This window comes from Colias croceus, chromosome 22 (genome assembly GCF_905220415.1).
Source record: "Colias croceus chromosome 22, ilColCroc2.1".
NCBI classification, from domain to species: Eukaryota; Metazoa; Arthropoda; class Insecta; order Lepidoptera; family Pieridae; genus Colias; species Colias croceus.
Genome location: NC_059558.1, coordinates 7,573,357 through 7,589,122, shown reverse-complemented (window position 1 = coordinate 7,589,122; position 15,766 = coordinate 7,573,357). Strand labels below are relative to the sequence as shown.

General features: G+C 33.0%; 3 protein-coding genes across 3 annotated transcripts; 2 read left to right on the top strand and 1 right to left on the bottom strand.

Moving 5' to 3' along the window:
- The first annotated feature begins 896 nt into the window (after positions 1-896).
- On the top strand, positions 897-1,858 carry LOC123702017 (EKC/KEOPS complex subunit TP53RK). The gene has a single exon (XM_045649663.1). It carries the CDS (start codon positions 1,116-1,118, stop codon positions 1,821-1,823), a length of 708 nt encoding a protein of 235 aa, XP_045505619.1. The 5' UTR covers positions 897-1,115; the 3' UTR covers positions 1,824-1,858.
- A 933-nt stretch (positions 1,859-2,791) lies between these two features.
- LOC123702015 (39S ribosomal protein L39, mitochondrial) lies at positions 2,792-10,499 on the top strand. Its single transcript, XM_045649660.1, has 8 exons — positions 2,792-2,936; positions 3,010-3,189; positions 3,509-3,609; positions 4,127-4,268; positions 4,574-4,789; positions 9,235-9,348; positions 9,971-10,086; positions 10,378-10,499. Exons 1-8 carry the CDS (start codon positions 2,864-2,866, stop codon positions 10,444-10,446), a joined length of 1,011 nt encoding a protein of 336 aa, XP_045505616.1. The 5' UTR covers positions 2,792-2,863; the 3' UTR covers positions 10,447-10,499.
- Positions 10,500-11,019: 520 nt separating this feature from the next.
- Positions 11,020-15,172, bottom strand: LOC123702009 (gastrulation defective protein 1 homolog). The gene is made up of 5 exons (XM_045649648.1): positions 14,714-15,172; positions 14,130-14,317; positions 13,413-13,524; positions 12,558-12,753; positions 11,020-12,164 (listed from the first exon to the last, which is right to left on the bottom strand). The coding sequence occupies exons 1-5, from the start codon at positions 15,024-15,026 to the stop codon at positions 11,039-11,041; spliced, it is 1,935 nt and encodes a 644-aa protein (XP_045505604.1). The 5' UTR covers positions 15,027-15,172; the 3' UTR covers positions 11,020-11,038.
- Between the last annotated feature and the right edge of the window lie 594 nt (positions 15,173-15,766).

Genomic DNA, 15,766 nt, shown 5'->3' with positions numbered 1-15,766 from the left:
ATCAAATTCTACGAGCGGGCAAACCTGTTACCAGAAACAATCTTATCGAAATGATAAGTATTGAACATACGATTTTACATGAGTTACAGGAATACGTCGTTATTTTTATATTTTTTACACACTCTGTATTTTCAAACAAAGGTTAAACCCTTGTTAAACCACAGTTAAACTACCCTTACCTTTATTTTTTTTAATAATATACAGTACTTACATTTTTTTTCAAGAGAAATGTGAACATTTCTTGATATCAGTTGGGTATTTATTGATATCACTTTGCGTTTGAAAAACCATTGAGTTAGTAATTATTTTAAATTAAGCTTCCTGGATCAAGTTGTTCACTTCAAAAGATGCAGAAGAATGGAATTTTTCGTTCTTGCTTGATGATTACATTTATGGCTTAAAAAATTTCATTTAATAAATTTCATCAACATCAACAGGAATGGGTATTTAGGGCGGGAATTAAGCAGGTTGGTATAATGGTATTGAAGTTTCATGAAGTACATATTATTATAGTGTATTATAAACTATTTAATGAAATAGAGCTTTCTTCAAGGTGAAATATTAAACATCTTCATTAATAAAATGGTTTTGTATTTTTTTTACAAATTTTAGCATCCGTATGTATAATTTTGTTTTTAATTGAAAGGTGCGGCCCGTGCGGCTTAACTTATATCTTTTTTATGCAAATTAATACCTTCTTCTAATATTTTTCATAAATACTTAAAATTAAATAATGAATTAAATTATACTTTGAAGTAGGTAAATCATTTTTATTTTCATTTATATTAATAATTAAAAATAAAATCAATAATACCTATTGGTTATATAATTTTGCGTGTGGTAATGAGCATACTTATGGTATCTGACAGTGACAAGTGACAACTGACAAATGACAGAATCGTATCGGTAAGTGTGACGGCAAATTTGTAAATATAACTTATTAATAAATAATAAGAAAAAGCGTGGAAAAGCTTGTAAAGTACCTACCTAATTATATAAAGTATAAACTGCCTGATGATGATCTCCAGGCAATGCTAAGTAAATATATATCAAACATAACGCTCTGTGCCGGGTATTGAAGAAAGCGTAAACTTATAAAGGTTATCTTGTTCAAAATGTGTCAAGAATTGAAAATACTAAAACAAGGCGCGGAAGCGAAGTTGTATATTTGTAATTATTTAGGAAAACCTGCGTTAATAAAGGAGAGATTCAAGAAGAACTACAGGCATCCTGACCTAGATGAGACCATCACTAAAGAGAGAATAAAAAACGAAGCGAGATCCATCGTGCGTGCTAAAGCGGCTGGAGTTAAAACGCCAACTTTATACTTAGTCGATTTCGAACGACGAAGAATTTATATGCAGCATTTTGAAAATAGCATCACAGCAAAAGATTCGATCATACAAATAAAAAAATCGGGAACAGGCGATGTTGCCAGCCTCGATGCTCTTGCCCGAAAAATAGGTGAAACCGTTCGAAAACTGCATGATAACAATATTATTCATGGAGATTTGACCACTTCTAATATATTGCTTGTGGAAAAAAATCCCAGTGCAAGTGAATTAAATTGGCTTGATCATGATAATATTGAGTTAGTAATGATTGACTTTGGCTTATCTCATGTAGATTCTAGTGCAGAAGATAAAGGTGTGGACTTGTATGTACTAGAAAGAGCCTTAATTAGTACACACAATGATTGTCCTGATCTATTTTCAAAAATCTTTGATGCTTATAAAAGTTATAGTAAAAGTAATATTAAGGAAATTATAAGCAAGTTTGAAGAAGTAAGAGCCAGGGGAAGAAAGAGGACAATGGTTGGATAGTATATTGTTTTTGTATTAAAATATGTTTTATAATTTACAGTAATTTCATTTTATAACCATAAAAATCATTACCTTTTAAAGAAAGGTTACCAAGGAAACTATATTATAATATGGTCTTATTCATATAAATTATAAACAATGAATATGTGTACAATACATAAATTCTTATTGGATAATAATTTGTTATAATTATTATAACTGAGGCTCAAATGTTTTTACACGCTTTATATTAGCTTCACCTGTATGTTTGTATGTTTGTAACCGACTTCTTTGGGCGCGATTTTGACCCACTTTAAACGACCAGATTTCGTTCAAACTTTGTAGATTTATTGAGGACCGATGACAATACACTAATTTGATAAAATTTTCTATTTTTTAGTTCGGTTTTCTATAAAAAGCGTGTGTTTTAGTTTTTTTAAACTATTATTATTTTAATAACTGAAGTTTTACAATAAATAACAAACATAACATGCTTAGAATAAAATATTTTTTATTATAGATCTTTCAATATAAAAAGCTATAGCTAAACGTTTTACTCTTTTACTTAATTTCGTAGAAATAAGTATATTATTTGAGTATAGTTTACCGTGCATTTGTACGTGTATGGCACACGTTATTATCAAATTTTCACGTTATCCAATACAATCAATTTATTTAAAGGGGCCATCATCATATTATTATTTACTAGAGGTCCGCCCCGGCGTCGCCCGTGGTACACATTTCGCAATAAAAGGTAGCCTATATCCTTTCTCGGGTATCAAAATATCTCCATATCAAATTTCATGCAAATTGGTTCAGTAGTTTAGGCGTGATTGAGTAACAGACAGACAGACAGACAGAGTTACTTTCGGATTTATAATATTAGTATGGATTTGATATACAAATTACATTTTTTAAGACTTCATTTTTAGTTACTTATTAACTGGCAAGTTTATATTCGTAATGTCAAAAATTATTATAACCTCAAATTTTAATAATTCATGTCATAACCTGAGTGTTTGTTTATTTAGAGAATAGTGCAATTAATATAATAAGACACAATGAAGCAGCATTTACGCTGTTTATCAAAATCTCTTCTATATAATAAAAACTTGACGTCTCCTTTGTCTATAAGTAAGTAAAAATTCGAAACTTTCGATGAACAATTTTGTTTTGATAATTTGCACTTCATTTATTTTATTTATAGGATTATTAAGTACACAAGAAGCAGTTGAACGCCGTCACCACCTATTTGAACTAGAAAAGAAAAGACAGGTAGAAAATGTTGGGCGAATCGAGAAAATTGAAGTAAACTACAAGGGTATCCCTAAAGATTGTACACTGGTCATGAATAAAGATATGTCTACGCCGTATGACTGTGCTAGGCGTAAGTTTTTACCTATTTATTAAAAACATGCATATCATAAATATATTATAGTAGCTGTATTTGCGATTTCGATCTTCCGTGCGTAAATTCATATTTGTATTGTCATAGTGATAGTGAAGTGTAACTATATGTTGCACGCAGTTGAGACCGACGGCTTGAAGCCGCGACCGTGCGGTTAGCTATAAACATTCATTCACTGCCGTACACGGACTGCTCGAGTCACAACCGACTCCTCGAGCAGTCCGTGTACGTCGCTCAGCCGTTAACTGCTTGAGCAGTCCATGTTCGGCCGGGCTAATAAAACGTAAAATGCTTTCAGATCTAAGTCAATGGCATGCAGAGAGCAGTGCTCTGGCTCTGCTCGATGGTATGGTGTATTGGGACATGCATAAACCTCTTACAGAGAGTTGTACATTGGAAGTAAGTTATTTTATACATAACTAGCTGCTCCGCGCGGTTTCACCCCCGTGGCTCCAATCCTGTTGGTCGTAGCGCAATGATATATAGCCTATAACCTTCCTCGATTAATGCTAGGCTATCTAACACCGAGAATTTTTCAAATCGGACCAGTAGTTCCCGAGATTAGCGCATTCAAACAAACAAACTCTTCAGCTTTATAATATTAAGTATAGATGAATTATTAGGAATCGCTAGAATTATATTTCTATCTTAAGAATTTGTTTTGTTCTTTTTCAATGTTTATCATTAATTTGCTTTTATAAGTCTTGTTTCTTTTAAATTTTTTATACCTACATCAGCTGTTTTTGTTGTATATTTTTTTTCAGAAACGTTCGGTCATAAGCATTTGTTTAAAATACGAGACAATTTAAAAAAGGAATAATAGTGCTTGTTTGCATGCCTACCTCTTACTCTTTCATGAAAAATACAGAACTTTTCCATTCACCAATATTAATTCATATATTTTTATTATTTTCAGTTACAAAACTTCACAGTAGCGGAGCCACAGCAAGTGAACAAGGCATTCTGGAGGACATGCTCCATGGTGCTTGGCGTCTGTGCGATGAAAGCTTTCAAAGATAGCGTTCCTGTGAAATTGCATAGCTTTCCTGGTCCAGATGGTGAGTATTGGTTGTTGACTGTAGGTCTGCTTACCAACTAGGATTCAATTAATATTGCTAGAAAAATATGTGTTAAAAATCTTGAAGAAAGAGTTGTTTATAAACAAGTTACTGATTGATTTAGTATATTTTTTTAGAATGATACTTTTTTATGAGTGTTGAAACAGAACATTGAAATTATTGCAATGTATATTTTATTTGGCAAGTATTTTAATGTTTTTATTGCTATAGGATATATATTATTGCTTGAAAATCTAGTTGTTTATTGTACCTTAAACACTAAATAACTCTATTTCGTTTTCCAGTACGCAGCGGTTCATTCATATATGACATTGACTTACCAACTCTACCTGACTGGAAACCAACTCAACAAGAGTTGCACACACTCAGTGCGGAGTTCGTAATGTTAACTCGAGCTGGTCTGCCTGTCCAGAGGCTGGATGTGAGCGAGCAGCTTGCGCTAGAAATGTTTAAGGATGAGCACAAGGCTGGACAAATACCGAGCATTGCATCAGGCAATGGTAAGTAAGGTTACCTACCCATACAGTGCAGTGGTATAGTTATGGAAATGATAGAATAAACTGTGACAGCTTATATCCAATTGTCGCAAGAGGGTTACAGCTACCTGTTTGAATCAGCCGTTTTATTAATAGCCTAGGCAGTTTATTAAATAACACTGTTTAGTTAACTTTTATCAAATGATAAATAAATCTTTTTATTGCATTGTTTTGTAGAAATAAGGTCACCTTTTCTGTAATTATAGTTAATCTTTACTTTATTTATTTAAATTTTTATATAATTTCAAATAATCAATCAATCCCTTTCTCTTTATAATAATTACTAGCTGTTGCCCGCGACTTCGTCCGCGATTAGGTCGTTTTTCGTCATTCGTCGTTTAAAAAAAATACGTGACACTTTATTTTAAAATTTTCTTAATTACCTATTGTCTCTTATAAAATTTAACTACATTAAAATTGAACACTCTGATAAGAAAATCTTAAAATCTGAAGAAAACATGAATGTGGTTTAAATTCTACATTACTTAGTATCAATTTCAAAATTGTCTTTGTTATATGTGTTTATGTATTTTTTTAATGCAATAAAGTATAATAAATAAAAAAAATATATCAAATAATAATCTAAATTAAATGTAGATTAACAGTTTGAGCACACCATTATAGAATATGTACGTAAGTATTAAATTACGTTAGTTTACATAGTAACTTTACTAAAAACACGATGACTATCTTTCGCGCTCGATACCACAAACTAAGCATGTTTGTGGTACGTGGCCCGCGTCACTTGACCCCCCGCGAGTTCCCCTCCGTTGCTATGCGAAAATACATTCGTCGCCCTACTGTAGGAAAAATTGTAATACTGTGGCCTGGGCGTTATAACACGTCCAGGGAGTTCCTGAGTGCCGATATCACCATCTTGAGGAAAAGCTTCTAATGTCGATTTAAAACTGCATACATACGAATTAACCTGTTCTAAAATTGTGAAATGAGTTCAGTTTTAAATTTGAGAAATATTGATTTCTTGTATTCCACTATTCGTTGTAGTCGAATACAAAATATATTTAAACAAACTTAGGTTGGCCTTCAGGCAAAAGGGATCCTATCAAATGGTAAACTTGACCTTGTATCTTAAAAGTAAGCATGAACGGATCTTCTGATAATTATTGAGCACCAAAGGATCATTTGAAACGCACTACTATAAGAGCGAATATTGTCTAATAACAGTTTACATTGCACCACAGAATACATAATAGTAGCTAAACGCTAATTGCACAGTATGTTCCTCTAAAAGTAGTGATTTCAAAGGTTCCGGTGTATCTTCAAACGAAAGCCGACTCGCCTTACTACACTTTAAAGCATTACAAAAAGAACATACTACGTTAATATCGCCTATACAGAAGATGATCTGTAATCAATTGTGAGGTTATAAGCAAACCCACTTTTATATTTGTCAGACCACACCACCGAATTCGTAGATTGTTTACCTCAAGACATTAAGACTATGACGAAATCTGTCTGCAGTAAGACGGGCCTCTCGCTATTCGTACGTTTCCAGAGACCGAATAGTTTCAATTCTTAATCTTTCATTAAACAAACTTATTAATCGTTCTTGTCTCATATAATTGTAATATTCGCGTCCCTACTCTAGTCATTGCTTATGCTCATGTTCATCTTATTATGATGCACCCTATCATTTGTCAAACGGTCTTCATATTGAGTAAGTAAAGTTTTTAATTGTGAAAAAATGTATTATGATTTACACTACATATTAACACTCTTTTATCATTTAACATAAAATATAAGTCTGTGAGTGTGTAAAAATAAATCCAGCTAATTACACATTAAACTTATGTTTATAATTTGGTATACGACATGAAAATATATTAATTGTCAAGCAATAATAATACAGATAAATACTGAACATAAGTATAATAGATATTAAGTAGTATTAGTTAAAATATACTTTGACTACTTTGACTGTAAGTTAAAGTTTATTTTTACTAACAACATGTAAATGAAGAAGAAATAATAATTACCAACGTACTAACCTTTTTTAAAATACTTAACACGGCACATTTTTCAAATTATCTTGCTCAACTCTACTAAAAAATTTGAGGGTTTTGTTGGAAATGCTCATTACAATTGTGAATCTAAAGAATAACTAACAACATACTGTTCAATTTTATTGAGCTGATGAATATCTTTTGCCTGGAAGAAATCACCGTCGCCTAACAAATATAATGTGTTTTCTTATAAAACCGTTACATAATTTATTTTATCTACTTAAATAATTAAAATGATATATTTATAAAATATAAAACATATTATGTAAAATGATTATAAATAAATAAATGAAGCAACTACAATTCAAAGAAAACATCTTTTTCAGTGTGAAAATGCTCTAAGCAATCCTGGATGATGAACTACTGATGTATATCATGTACCTAACCTACTCTGATCCCAGTACGGTCGGTACGTCGATAGCCATAACGATAAATATTATAATCAGATAACCGCAAAGTCAAAATAAAAATAAAATTTTGACTTTGCGGTTATCTGATAACTCAAAACATTACTTGAGTTGTGAGTGCAAAATTTACGTTTCATTTGGCAATAACATTTTTTTCGGTACTAAAACGTAGTAGTTTGATATGTGGTTGGCTGCCCCTCCTCTCCTTCCTGAAAAATATCCTCCAAAATTTCCCGAGATACTTCCAATGATTGAACCATTGGACGTTGGACATTAACTTCAGTCAAAAATTGACGAAGCGGATGATTACTAATTTCCACTTAATCCTCGCTGCTACTGTCTTTATCATCAAATCATCAATTTTCAAGTGGTGTAGTAAAAATATCAGCAGAAATCGTCTTCCAAAGGCGATATAATTTTATTAGCATTGAATCTGTAAATAAAAAAATCAAAAGTTAACTGTAAATCTATAAAAAAAGCTACTTACAAATAAAATTTTATCAAAAACTTCTGTTCCCAATGCACCTCAAAATAATAAAAGAATCATTCATTTCATTTCATTTAACAACTTACCAACAAACAACAACAACTTACCTTTTGTGGGAACGCATGACGGTGAAAATTCACAAAACACGAAGATTGCATTTGATATTTTTTGTTTTATGGCATTCAATTGCTTTATAAATATCACTACATAGTATAAAAAAAGTCGCTTTCTGTGTCCCTATGTCCCTATGTCCCTTTGTATGCTTAAATCTTTAAAACTTCGCAACAGATTTTGATGCGGTTTTTTTAATAGATAGACTAATTCAAGAGGAAGGTTTTAGTACATAATTTATTAGGTTTTAGACAAAGCGGACGAAGCCGCGGGCGGTAAGCTAGTAAATTTATAAAACACGAAGATTTTTAAAATTGTAACTAATGAACACAACAATATATTACTATACTCTTTGGAACACAATCATTAGATTAACTGTAGATAATGGTGTCTATTTTTACTTAAAATAATAAACATCTACCCTCACTTTAAAAAAAATGTAGGTAGTTTATTATTTACACGAAATATATCTTATAGGGAACGGAAGATATGGGTTAAAGAGTTAAATAAATAAATAACATAATTATATTTAAATTATTAATTTTTAACATTGTGTTCAGTAGTGTTAACATGTAAATTGATTTGATTTTTACGAAATCTCATAGATGGCGCTGTTACAAAATTAACATTATACAACTTACATTCTTTAAGCTATGTTTCTCTTCCCAAGTTACTTAAATGGCATAATTTTTATAGTGTCAATCTAGATATTGTCAAACAACATTTATATATGCGTCATTTGATTATTAATTTCCAATAGTTAACGTGTAAATTGATTTGATTTTTATAACATTTAATAGATGGCGCTGTTTCTAATTTGTCTTTATACTACTAAATTCATTAATTAACTGTTTCTCTGCCCAAATTACGTAAATGACATAGTTTTTATTTTGTAAAGCTAGATAATAGCATGGCTTACTCGAAACCAACATTTAAACATGAGTCTTTAGATTGTACGCTGTCGTAATACACGGAATACGTAAGAAAAATAAAGGTTCACAGCTCCTCCCCCGTTGGTGATAGCTTAATAATATGTAGCCTATAGCCTCACCCGTCCTGTTAGTAATATTCATGCAAAATTTGAAGTAAATCTATGCAGTACTTTTCGAGATTAGCTCGGACAAACATACAGACAAACAGACAAACAGACAAAAATTCTAAAAACTATGTTTTTGGCTTCTATATCGATTATAGATCACGGCCCAGGTATTCTTTTAAAAAAATATTCAATGTACAGTTTTGACTTTCCTACGATTTTATTATATGTATAGATTATGTACTTAAGTTAGAAAACACTCAGTGCTAAATTATGGTTTGTATCAATAAAAAATGATCTGATACTTTCACTTCTGTATTTATTATTTTAATAAAATATTGCAGGTAAAGTTACATTGTACAAAATAGGAAAGTATGTGGATATATCGAAAGGACCAATGATTAGTAACACAGCGCAGATCGGCAAAGTTGCTATCACTTCTGTACATAAAATTGCTGGTGAGTTACATTATATTTGAATTTATATTTTTGGTTTTATGGCATTCAAATGCTTTATAAATATAAATTTATAAAGAATAGAAAAAATTCGATTACGAGGCGGGACTCGAACCCGCATCCTTTCGCGCCATTCCGGGGCGGATGCCTCACCAACTCAGCCACTCGTGACCCGCCCGAGCTATCGAATTTATTCTATTCTTTCAGTTTATGTGGCTGAAGGGACACACCGTGCGCCATCTATTGAATGCCCCGGAATGGCGCGAAAGGATGCGGGTTCGAGTCCCGCCTCGTGATCGAATTTTTCTATTCTTTATAAATTTATATACATTATATTTGTCGGGTTTGAGGCATCGACGCCATCTGGTTAAATCTGCTATTTGACTGAACGACTAGCGCGTTCATTAAATGACTACAGAATTTACTTTTTCAAACATCCACAAGAAGACGGTTGCGAACCAACGATTATTTTTTATAGTGGCAATTCGAAAATCCATTTTTATTTCTAAGTTATAATTTATTTGTTTTCAATTTCTAAAAAACTTATGTATCAATAATTGATTCACAAAGAAAAACAAATAAATACATTACCGTTACATTATTCTAATATTTTTTGGTATTTTAGGATCACCAGACAGTGATGTGAAGCAATTATACAGATTTCAAGGTGTTGCTTTGCCTGTTGGAGTTGTTCTAAACCACTTTGCGTTTTCTATTCTCACAGAGAGAGCTAAGAAATTGGTAAGTCATTTTTTGAGATTGTAACATTATGCTTCTAGACACTATCACATTAAAAAGTTCGCATACATTATATTATTTGCAGTAATATTATATGTTTAAACAGTTTTTTTTTATCCCAGCTGTTCAATCCGCGCAGATAGGACAAGTAATTAACAAATAACGAATTCAATCGTTAATTCTTTTTTTTTCAGTTAGAAATTAACTGTTAATGAATATCTTTTATGACTTCTTTATTCTGCATTTGAATTTCAAAAATATTATTTTTAAATTCTGTAATGATGTTTTTTTCAGAATTCTGCTCGATCGCCAATAAACCCACTAGACACGCGGGAACCCCAGAGCGCAGCGGCTACAGCGTAATTTAGTTTAATTTTGTAGTTTTAGATGTAAGGAAATAAATATTGTTCAAATTCGCTTGTTGTTTTATTTACAGACCCACATGTAAAAAGGTTTGTCAAATTGTGTGTTTGTAAAAAATGAATTATAAAAGTATGGGACTTATTTTGGGTACTCCTGAGCGATATAAGCTATTGTTAGACGTAACTTTCGATTTAATATTTGCGTGGATGAATAGTTGTCAATATCTGTCCGAAGATGCTTGCATTTTATAGCATTCAACAGCTAACTGTTGAATGCTATAAAATGCAGCTTTTTCTTTGAATCTTGGCGCATTCGTACGAATCGTACCTAGGGGCTCGGATGTTGTTTATTCGACGTTTGACCCAACTACCCGCACATTTCTAATAGTCGTTGACTAGCTGTGATTTGTTATCAACTATCTACATCAATTAGGCAGTTGTGTAGAATCAAAGTACATTCTTATTACGTTCAAATTAACATTGAACCCAGCGTCCCGTGTACTTTTCTAAAAATATTATTACTTATTTTTGGTGTCAGTTAATGGGATAGTAGTTACGAAAATAATTAAAAAACTATGTTTGTAATGATTTATTCAAGTATCCGACTTCGGTTTCTTAGCATCAGATGGCCCGTCTTCATCGTCCAAAAATATCGGTTTCGGTTGCGTTTTCTTATACGCTGGAGCAACCCAGAAGGGATTTTCCTCCGCATCTTTAGCGAACTTCAAAATGGCTTCCCTAGGATCCTGATCATCATCGACCCTTTTGGAAAGTCCCAAATTCCTTATTACAAAGGAACTTAGAGTACTTCCAGAAGCTGCTACCCTTCCTCCCTGACCAGAGGTTATAGGTAGATCAGGTCTATGCGATTTCAACGGATCTAACCTATCTTTTTCCAATTTCTTCTTATTTGTCCGTAGTTTTTCTTGCTTGAATAGTGGTAAGGCATGTGGTGTGATGATTTGCTGCGAGCTAACCACTTCTATAGACTGTTTCTTTCTATGTGTTTTCACTATACACAGTTTAGCACCGCGCAAACTTCTCTTGCTATCGTAATAACATTTCACAACACCGTTTCCACAACCAACAAACAATTGATTTAGCTTCGCATGCCAAATTGCCTTGATCACGTGAGATTTCGTCACATCTATATGCGATACTTCTTCGAACGTTTTAACATTGTAGAATATTAGTCTCCCTACATCCTGGTTCCTTTGTAATGATTCGCCCGTAAACACCATATTGTCATCTGGACTGAAACCGCAGTCAGTTTGTTCATACCTCGAGAATAGACCCCCAAATACATTGAGCGGTTTCTTAAACGCTCGCAAATCCCAGACTTTCATTGTATCATCATTGCCTCTCGTAGCAAGATAGGACCCCAAGTAAGAAAACGCTATACTGGATATTTCTGACTGTTTTTGATGTGCGTTTCGGAGTAATGTTGACGTGTTGACAAAGTTCTTTCTATGGTCCCACATTTGTATGGACCCATCGTAGCAACCACAGGCCACTGTATTGCCATCTCTGGAGAAAGCACAGGATGTAGGGTTCGTTTTTAATCCGCCCTGTTGTCGGGGTTTTATGACTGCTTTGTGTTGTTTCGGGTTTTCTGTGAGCCATAACCTGAGGGTGCCATCTTGTGCGCAAGTCATGAATTCTTCGCGGACGTGCGGGTGCCAGCAACCGCTGTTTAACGCTGCTGTGTGACCTTTTGTTCTGAAAATAAATTTATTTAGATATACATTTTTTATTATTTTTTATTTAGCTTTGTTTCAGCGGAAAATGGTAAATGATCGAAACATTTACTCACTGTCTAAAAAATGTCGAATACTAATCTTTATATTATAAACTTATTCGCAAAATTGTAATATATTGAAAAATCGTGATCCGCAACATTTGAGCGTATAATATTCAGAACAACACTATTTTTATTCATAGATAGTTAACAATTTGGCCGTTGTTTCACCTGATCGTAAGTGACAAAGCGTTCTAAGTTGGAGCATGTTTACGTAGAAACAATTTATAAAATTACTGACTGTGCCGCGCGGTCTTAGTGAGAACAAATACACACACAAACTCTTCAGCTTTATAATATTAGTATATATTTACCTAGCCATATCAGTAATATACTGATCTCCCTTCACACACTCAAGCACCTCAAACCCGTCTCTATCCAGCACTTTGGCCTGTGCCGCACCACTCACAACCAAAATGGAGTCCCCAGTTGCTGAATATTGTAGCGCACGTATTGGGTGATTCTCGCACGGTTGGAGGGTGCGGAACGAACGCATTGAAGAGTCCATACCTGAAGAGTGGAATATTTTATTCATTAATGTGACAATTATTTAGTGGTTAATACAAAAAGCAAAACTAAATAATTAGGTTCTAAATAGTTGATAGAGAGGTGATTAATTAAAATACAATATATGTATTTGATTTCTGGAGCTAAGAAATGCACACGCAAAACTACGACTTTCATGGAAAGTGCAGGTTGACATGATCATTCATATTTTTAATATAAACACTTGTCCTGTTTGTAATGTGTTTTTACTTAATTTCGATTTATTTCCTACTAGGTTTCCACCCGAGGCTTCCCCCGCGCAGTCAAAGAAAAACCCCCATAGTTCCCGTTCCCGAGGGATTTCCGGGATCGCGTCATTTTCCCGGGATAAAAGTAGCCTATGTCATTTCTCGGGTATAAAAATATCTCCATACCAAGTTTCATGAAAATTGGTTCAGTAGTTTAGGCGTAGAGTTACTTTCGCATTTATAATATTAAAGTATGGATGTTAAAGGGTCCATGATGTATACCTTCATTTCTGCCGCAAATTAATATTAAAAAAATTGTGTACAGAGCTATAATATGCAAAAATTCTTTTTTTCTATCTTTCATCTTGAAAGGATGCACAATAGACCTCAACTATGTTTATTATTATAAAATAAAACATTATAAAATCATCTCACCAGCAAAATCCCAAAACGACACATCATAATCCACAGAGCCAGTCGCCAGACGAGCACCTGATGGGTCCACCGCTAGTGCCACTACGGCTTTTGTGCCGTGATACATTTCTACCTATAAGCAACATCTTTAGCAAGAATTCAAAAACAAATGATTTGTTTGAAGATTAAATTTTGGCAATTGCATGTGGAATATTAATACTTTAATATTAAAATAAAGACTACACATTAAAACTTTAAATTTGTGTTTTTTATGTTTAAAACTTGAGATGTCGAAAGCAAAAAAGCATTGTTACAACTTTTGGGTTTTAATTCTGTATAGCTCCTTTTCACAGAGGGTGATAAGGAACTATACAGAATTCCAATAAAAATTACCCTTATCTACAAAAAATAAAATTAATCAACCTATAACTATTTTTTTTTTTTTTTTTTTGTAAGGTGTTTCTCAATGTTAGCCAGAAGGGCTTTTACATTTTAACGCGGACGCGGGGGTGAACTGAAGCTTCACCCTGGTAGCGACATGCACAAGGGCGTCCCCCCTTGACGGGAATCTCGAACCTCGGCTTGGGCTGTTGCTTGAGTGGAGGAGGCCAGAAGGGCCCTAATCGGACGGGACCTATAACTATGCATGCTATAAAATTCATACACTACAGGAATGCCATTTTAAGTACAATATTACAAGTAATATTAATAAAAGAAGCACAAATTAAATAAGCTTACCTCATGTGAATTAGGTATCCGTTTATCCAAACTAAGTTCCTCATCGTCAGAATCGCTTAGCTCATTGTAACTATCGTCAGAATCTCTGTCATCGTTTTGTTTTTGTGGTTTCAATATACTGTCTGGTATTGGAGGACCGATTACCTCTTCATTGTCACTTTCTGGTGATGTGGTTGGTGGTAAGGGACCTAAATAAAAAATACATTAATAAAAACTTTAAATCAATATTTCTTCAACATGATTGAGTCAATTTATATAGAAAAGGTCATAAAAAGGTGCAGCAAATCTTTAGTTATCTTCATATCACAATACCATGTTATACAAATAACTACATTTTGATTCTTAAGGAATTTAATTAAATTAAAAATAAATACTAATACAATCAAGTCAGAGAATTAATGCCTGCAATACTAGTATCTCATTTCTGGCATTTCTTTCTATATTATAGTAGATACTTAGATAGAGTATGAGTCCCATGTTATATTGAAAATATTTTGCCCTATAGTTATTTTCCGAGATTTAGAATACTGCATTAAAAGTTCTAGGTAAAAGGAGGTCATAATGTAGTTAACATTTTAACTTACCTATGACTTCATCATTTTCTTTAGCCTTTTGCTCCAGCTCTGCCTGTTTTTTAGCAACTTCTTGCGCGGTTTTCTTCGCACGTTCCATCATTTCTTCCACGTCGAAGTTCTTTGCCTTCTTACCGAAGTTTTTAATACCCATAACCTTTTGTACATGCTGACTTTCTAAGTCATCTGATAATTCTTCAATTTCCTTTTGCTCCTGTATCGGAGTGCGCCCGAAAGTACCGAAGCCCGACGTTGATTCATTGTCTTTTTTTTCTTTTTGAAAGTTTAATGTGATTTTGCCGAAAGATATCGGTTTCTTACTCATGTTTGATTTATTCTTATGTTTACGAATTATATACAAAATCAAACATGCACGATCACAATTAATACTTTAGACGTAAAATACTATACTATTTAGGGTTTATACAAGAAACCATTGTTATGATTTTAATAAAAAACACACTGCTTGTGGGTCAAGTTGTGGGTCAATGGCAATTGGCAATTGGCACTTTGTTTATAAATATTTGACGTAATGACGTTTTGCGTATAACAATAACATTGACATTTATTTGACACAATGATACCCAATGCCCACAGGCTAACTATCAAAATCAAAATACTATATTATAATCATCAAGTCTACATTTAACTGTGATTTAACTAAATAGATGTTAGATAGATTTCCGTGGTCTTTCTGTCTCTATTTGTTTTTTATGTATGCTTGGATTTTAGAAACAAACTAACTAAACTAATAACTAACAAACAAACTACGCAATACTTTTCACTTACTCATCTGCTGCTGCTGCAAACTAAGGCTGCAAAAAAGAACATTGATAGGTTATGAGCACTATGAGTTATGAAGAAGATGATCTAGTATAATTATGTTATGACTCAGTTGAGACTTCACAAGTGTATACTCAGTGTGTATACTAGCATGTAGGTCACTTCAATACGTGTTCAATACCTACAATAGAATTTACAATAAAAAATGGAATGATTCACCTTATTGCTCGATTTAATATCTTATATTTTAAAGTAAACATCTTTTGTCGACTGAATGTGAAT